Raw genomic sequence first — 6,543 nt, 5'->3', positions numbered from 1 at the left:
GGGTTGGGGGGCTCACGGGGCTGGCACCCGGGAGCGAGGGGTGCGGAAGCGCTCTACATGGCGCATGGCGTGGCCGGGCGTGAGGGCTGCGGGACGTGTGCTTGCATTCAGGCAGTCCCGTGATGACAGACGATGGTGGAAATAGCTACTGTATGTTGCAGCCAAGCTCCACAACGTGCAGAGCCGGGTGCTCGTGGCAAAGCATAGGACACGCGCTGCGCTGCGCTTGCTTAGATATTGTCACTGGTCATGCCTCACGCCTTCCCGCCGCCAGCTTCCCTTCAGGTGTGCAAGATGGTGGTGGACGTGGCGCGCGGGGCGGGCCAGCGCACTGTGGTGGTCCGCCACCCCATGCCCTACGGCATCCTGCAGGAGCAGGCGGTCCAGCGGTTTGCGACAGGCACGTACATTTCGGGACGGGATTTTGGACGGTGGTTGTGAGCGCGAGGCACCAATGTGGACTAGCCAAAGGCCTGCGCCTCGGTTGTTGCTGGCTGGAGTGAGGGCGGCCGCATGCGCACATGTCAGCTCCCTCGCGCAACACACAGGGCCTGTTTTCAGGTGTGCTGCGTGAGGTATTACCAGCAGCCCTGCCGGCAGTACCTGTGTGGCCTACGCCCAGAGTGATGTACAAGTTGCTCCCCCCGCCCCATGCCTCATCCCTTTGTCCCGGTCTGGTGTGTGCGTGTACCCCCAGTCGAGGACCTGGCGGTCCACCACACCACCATTGAGGAACGCGAGGAGTATGAGCAGCACATCAACAACGGTGCGTGCGCGCAAATGCGCGAGTACGTGCTCCCCGTGCGGTTGGGTCGTGCTTTTGTACTTGCCAGTCCCTGGGGTGGAGGAGCACATCCGTCTCGCGGTCATCCGCGCAAGCATCCAGGCTTCACAGCCAGCTGCCGCACCTGCAACCTGCCCGGCATGATGGCCGAACCCCTGCGGCGCGTGATCCAGCCACTGACCGCCAGCTGTTTGGCACTCGTTGCTGGCCGCCGCTCTCACTTCCCCTAAGCACGCCAAAATTGGGAGCTACTCTATCTTGCATTTGCTTCTCGCCCTACAGCCACGTCCCCCACCTGCCGGGTCTGCCCTGCCCCACCCACCACCCACAAGGCGCCGTCGTGTTTGCAGGCGTTGACTACGCCGCCATACTCAGCGCCGCCGAGGCCGAGGCCGACATTGTGCTGTGGGACGGCGGCAACAATGACCTGCCCTTTTTCAAGCCGGGTGAGGCGGGTGTGCTTGATACAAGGCTTACTTGCAGCTGCGCCTGGGCCCTTGGTGCTGTCTCATCTCCAACCCCGGGTGCAATTTGCATGTCAGGTAGGCTGCGTGCACGCCTAGTTGCACCCCGATGTCATGTTACTCAACGGCTGTCAAAGCACACTCCTCCCCTCCTCCTTGACCCCAGACCTGTGGATCGTGGTGGCGGACCCGTTCCGCCCCACCGCCCAGGCCAGCTACTACCCCGGCGACGTCAACTTCACGAGGGCCGCCATCATCGTGGTCAACAAGGCCAACACGGCACCGCAGGTTTGCTGGTTGTGGGGGAGGAGTTGATATATTTTTGCAGAGCGCACACGCCTTGGTTGTTGGCTTGGGCACCTGGAAGGTGAAAACAGGCGAGTGCCTTGTGGCATGCCGAGAGGCTCAGGCTGTTGGAAAGTGCAGGCGGGGTACGAGGGGGTGGCAGGGCCGCTGGAGCTGGTGTCCATGCGATGGAGCAGCTCAGCCTGTCGACGCAACGCTCTGGTTGCAGGAGGGGGTGGAGGCAGTGCTGGCGAGCGCCAAGAGGCTGAATCCCAACGCCTTGGTGTTCTGCACCTCTAGGTGAGGAACAATGACCACATGGGTGCCATGGGAGGCACGGCTGTGCTGGAAGGTGGAGCGCAATGCATTGAGTGCAGAAGTCCCAGTTGGCGTCACGAACATGCAGAAGACCTCCAGGACTCCCTTTGCCGTGAATGCAATGGCAGCACAGCAAGCGCAACCCCTATCAAACTAGGTCACACACCTAAGATTGCCACCACACCCACCCCAAACCTTCCCAAAAACGCGCGCGTGGCGTACGCCACCATGGAACCCAACACCACCCCAAACCCAAACACCCCATTTCCACTCAATTCGCTGCGCTCCAGTGAGGTGGTGGCGGCGGACCCCTCTGCCATTGCGAGCAAGAGGGTGGTCGTGGTCGAGGACGGGCCCACGCTCACGCACGGCGGCATGCCCACAGGCAAGTAGCAGAAGCTTTCATACATCACCTGCACCACCCTACCATGCACTTGCGTGTGCATGCAGCATTCAACGCACAGCCTAAACTCGTGCGCCCTCTGGATGGCCTGATCATGCAGTATGCCTCATCATACGGTGCGCCCATGCATGCCGCGCAAGCAATCGGGCTTCATGACGGCGCTACCTGCACATGCGTCCAGCAGGCGCGGGATGGGTGGCTGCGTCCAGGTACGGGGCTGCGCAGGTGGTCGACCCGCGACCCTTTTCCGTTGGTGAGATGGCAGCCACCTTGGCCAAGTACCCCCACATCGGGAAGGTCGTCCCTGCCATGGGCTACAGCCCAGCACAGGTGAGACCGTGCCCACGCGTGCACGTGCAGCTAGGACTCCTGCAGCAAGGACGCACCGGTGTGAGTGAGGCAGCCCGCCCGACTGCTGCCCTGCGCCGCACCTGTGCTGCTCCCTTTCCCGCCTGCATGCTGTAGCATAACGGACGCAACCTCAGCAGTACTGCAAGGTGAAATCGCCACTGCGCCCATGCAGGCCATGAGGTTTGCCTGTGCAGCACAGCTCAACCTATAATGCCGGCTGGTACCTTGCCACTTCCCACTGTCAGACCAACCTCCCACGGCCAGTTGCTGGTCTCCCCCCCTGTTGTCACCCTGCTACCCCTTCCGACCCACCCTGCTACCCCTCTTGACCCAGGTGTCTGACCTCGAGGCCACTCTGAACGCAGTGCCCGCTGACGTCATCGTGGTGGGCACCCCTACTGACCTCACCCTGGTCATGCACCACCTCAACAAGCCCGCCGTGCTGGTGACCTACGGCATAGCCCCCAAGGAGCAGGGGGCGCCACAGCTGCGAGAGGCGCTGCAGAATTTCATGGGGGCGCTGGTGCCCGCCAGGGCGTGACCTCACACATATTCAAGGTATGCTGGACTGGCGCAGAGGCAGCAGGGAGGGGCAGCTGTGACAGCAAAGCAGGCGTGGTGCGACACCCTCATAGACTGGCTCATGCTCACTTCCGTTCGAGCTGCTGTGTGTGGACCTGAGGGAAGGAGCGGACCAAGGGACGCAGGGGTGGAGACCAGGTCAGCCAACTTCGGCCAAGGCGATTCACGCGAGCAAGGGTTTGAAGGGCATCATAATCACCGTTCTTTCACCACTGTGTATACAAGCTCAACGCATGCTGTTGCGCATCCCAACAGCCTGTTGCGGAAGCATGCGGCTGTGTGCATGCTGCACCTGATCTGCTCTGGAAACCCAGCCGCCGTGGGGGTCCTTTGTGCCTATATGAAATATAAGTATGGGCCTTACCTACATGTGGCATACATGATGAGCTTGCCTAATCGAAACGCGCATGCGGCGCCTGGCCCTTGTATCCTTCATGCCTGACTTTGGCACAGCACACGTGTGATTGGCATACCACCCATGCTGCATGGGCTTAGCAGCGGCCCCCCTGATTATGGGGTCCTGTTGCTCACGATTACACCTTGTAATGTCTTGTGGTCTGGAGGGGTGTCGAGGTGATGGGCGAGGACCGTGCGGTGGAGCATGAGCTCTGCAACTGCGTTTGAGTAGGGATGGAAACGATAGTGCCAGGTGGTGGACGTGCTCACCTGCGCTAGACTCGTGCTACATGCATTTAACATGGTTTGGGATGTGCAAACCCCGCAATTCGGTAAGGGATCCTTTTCCTGTGCATAACAGGTCGCCTGGTATGGTTAATGAATGTTGGTGGTTGAGTGAGCAAGCGTGCAACTGTTGACACATGCTTGGACACTATGTTGTGATGTTTGCCCCACTCTCCATACCTCATATGCTGCGAGCCGGCCCCACATCACAATGAGGCAGCCTGGGGGGCTGAGGCTGTTGCAAGCGCCTTGTCGCTGGCGTTTCTCTGGCACTCACTGACCCAGTGAAGTGCGCAATGCCGACGAGTGCCCAGTGCGCGCCGCCCGATAAGTGATGAGCTGGGGAACCGTGTCAACCTGACACGAATACTAATACAACACATTGACTAGTTATAATTGCCGTGTCATGTTCCAGCCTCGGTGTGGTACGGCGGAACCAACCTGGATCCAGCAACTTGGCTCCTTGATCCATCGTTGTCAGCGAGTGTTCCAGACGAGTGACTCAACGCTGTACTATCATAGTGGGGACTAGGCGTGGCGCTAGCGAGCAGTGCTCAAGAATGGCGCTTTGGCAGAGAGGAGCGCCGGCACGGCGCGCGCCGGTTGCGCTGTTGCCGCTGCTGCTTCTGCTCGGTGCTGCCCTACCGGTAGCCCTGGAGGCCAAGGTGTGCGAATTTCTATTGAGGGCGCAGGGCTTTGCGAACGCTGTCCACAGGACGGATTGGGATGGGCATGCAGCAATTACGCGTTGTTGCTTCGGCACGAGCGCCAGCGCGTCCACAACCCCCCTCCGCGCTTGTCTCACTCGCAGGTGACGTACACCCACGTATATCGTGATGACCGGTCGCTGATCCAGATCGCCCCAAACTTTGCATTTGCGGATAGCGGCCGCCTCGACATCGTGATTACAGGTGCGCCACACCCCTGTCGGCGTCCTGCTTTACCTCTTTCAGCCGACTTCCCGCAACAATCCTGAGGCTGGCCCGCGTTAACCCAAGAGCTGATGAGTTCAGGGGCCATATGATGCTTTGATAGGGCGATGACAACTTCAGGCCCGCCCTCACAACTGTGAAAGCACCTGCCCCCCATGAATGCGATCACGGGGGCATGGTTGCGCCTTTGTTGTGCTCAAGTTCCCTCACCCGGGCCTATCACCTGCCGCAGACATCTCCTTATGGCAACGCCACGAGCAGGACCGTGACGTGGTGTACGACAACCTTGGGGTCTTCCTGGCACCGGTGGAGGAGGTGCGACACCCCTCCCTCGCGGCAGGCTGTGCAGGGAGCAGTCAGTGCCCGTGTGCCCGTCAGCGGAGGCACACCCACTCGCCGCCGTGGGGATGCCGGCCTGATCCGTGGCTTTGAGGTGGGCAAGCGAGCGTGGTGAGGCTGCAAGAGGCGTTGTCATACTCATTGCAAGAGAGCTGCACACGGCTGTCTCACCCCCTCATGCCCCGCCCTACACCCGCCTCTGCCGCGACCCATCCCAGGCTGGGGCCGATGAGGGTTTGTCTGCACAGCTGGCGACTGGCAACTGCCTACTGAGCGACAGGGAGGCGAAACTGTTCACGTTTGCCAAGCCCCAGGTGGGCACCACAAACGCATGCTACCCAGCCTCTTGACATGCGGATTTGAGTGGCCCTGAGCATTGCCTTTCCATGCGGCCCAGGATCGTCAATCCTTGCGACGCTACACAGGTCGCCAGGGTAATAGCTGGGAAGGACACCAATGCAACGTTCTTGGTTGATGTTGAGGACGGCGGATGGGTGAGCTGCCAACCGCCTCGGAGAGTGGGAGAGAGGTGGCGCTGGGCGCGTTGGTGGGGTTGTTGGGGGGCGATAGTGACATCGGGACAGATATGGCTGTTCGCAGGCATGAGGAGCTGCTGCTCTTGGCAGGCCTGATTCCTGATTCCTCGTGCCACCCTCTCACCAGACCCGTCGGATGTGTTGCCCCGCCCCCACTCCCCTCACCAGCAACCCTCCCGACTTGCCTTTGCCGACTGCCACATCGCAGTATGCCCTGTACTTTGCAAACTGCGATGGTGCCGCGGTGTCGTTCAGGGCCGTAGTGTCCATGTACAATTTGCGGCCCGATGGCAGCAGGGACTACTTGGCGGTGGGCGAAACAGAGCTTGGCGCAGTCTACTGGGTGAGTGCTCCGTGATGGTTTGAGGAACGGGTGAGGTGCTGCTAGGTTGGAATGTGACGACTCTAATGGTAGCAAGAATAGTGTTTGGGTGGTCCAGTGAGTTTGCAGGTGGCTGGGGCTCAGCTGCGCTGCATGCGGTCGACCAAAGCCCCCGGTCATGTTGCCCGCCCCTCCCAGGCAGTCAATGCTTGCCACGCTCTTTTGACGCCTCTTCCCCTGCAGACCATGTTTGGGCTGTTCCTGGCCCTGACCGCGGCCTGGACCGCTGTGCTGGTGTTGCGGCGCGAGTGCGCCCACCGCATCCACCTCCTGATGGGGGCCCTGGTGCTGTTCAAGACGCTCACCCTCATGGCGCAGGTGACAGGGGAGGGGAGGGGCCACAGCAGAGAGACCCCTTGATCAGGACTGGACATGTCTGGAGAGCAGCTTGCAAGGAGGCAGGCAACAGCAGTGATTTAGTGGCAATCGGCATGGGGCCGCCCGGGCGATGGTGCGAAGCGTTTCCCAGCCCCACCGCGCCCGCCC

At 61.0% G+C, this 6,543-nt stretch overlaps 3 protein-coding genes across 3 annotated transcripts in view; all 3 read left to right on the top strand.

Moving 5' to 3' along the window:
- Positions 1 to 294: 294 nt before the first annotated feature.
- On the top strand, positions 295 to 2,244 carry MNEG_4589 (hypothetical protein; the record flags this gene model as incomplete). Its single annotated transcript, XM_014046939.1, has 7 exons — positions 295 to 381; positions 549 to 561; positions 698 to 766; positions 1,117 to 1,230; positions 1,415 to 1,536; positions 1,763 to 1,833; positions 2,142 to 2,244. 7 exons carry the CDS (start codon positions 295 to 297, stop codon positions 2,242 to 2,244), a joined length of 579 nt encoding a protein of 192 aa, XP_013902393.1.
- Positions 2,245 to 2,512: 268 nt separating this feature from the next.
- MNEG_4588 (hypothetical protein) lies at positions 2,513 to 3,146 on the top strand (the record flags this gene model as incomplete). The annotated part of the gene is made up of 2 exons (XM_014046938.1): positions 2,513 to 2,584; positions 2,940 to 3,146. 2 exons carry the CDS (start codon positions 2,513 to 2,515, stop codon positions 3,144 to 3,146), a joined length of 279 nt encoding a protein of 92 aa, XP_013902392.1.
- A 1,282-nt stretch (positions 3,147 to 4,428) lies between these two features.
- The window catches only part of MNEG_4587 (hypothetical protein), a gene marked incomplete at both ends in the record, with an annotated part of 4,194 nt that continues 2,079 nt past the window's right edge, over positions 4,429 to 6,543 (top strand). Inside the window, 6 exons of the mRNA XM_014046937.1 lie at positions 4,429 to 4,533; positions 4,680 to 4,779; positions 5,033 to 5,115; positions 5,358 to 5,453; positions 5,884 to 6,018; positions 6,241 to 6,375. Of these exons, the coding sequence (XP_013902391.1) occupies positions 4,429 to 4,533; positions 4,680 to 4,779; positions 5,033 to 5,115; positions 5,358 to 5,453; positions 5,884 to 6,018; positions 6,241 to 6,375 (654 nt within the window). The remainder of the gene's footprint in view (positions 4,534 to 4,679; positions 4,780 to 5,032; positions 5,116 to 5,357; positions 5,454 to 5,883; positions 6,019 to 6,240; positions 6,376 to 6,543) is intronic.

This window comes from Monoraphidium neglectum (genome assembly GCF_000611645.1).
Source record: "Monoraphidium neglectum strain SAG 48.87 unplaced genomic scaffold scaffold00644, whole genome shotgun sequence".
NCBI lineage: Eukaryota > Viridiplantae > Chlorophyta > Chlorophyceae > Sphaeropleales > Selenastraceae > Monoraphidium > Monoraphidium neglectum.
Note: the sequence above shows the minus strand (reverse complement) of the source record. Positions and strands in the feature narration are given on the sequence as shown.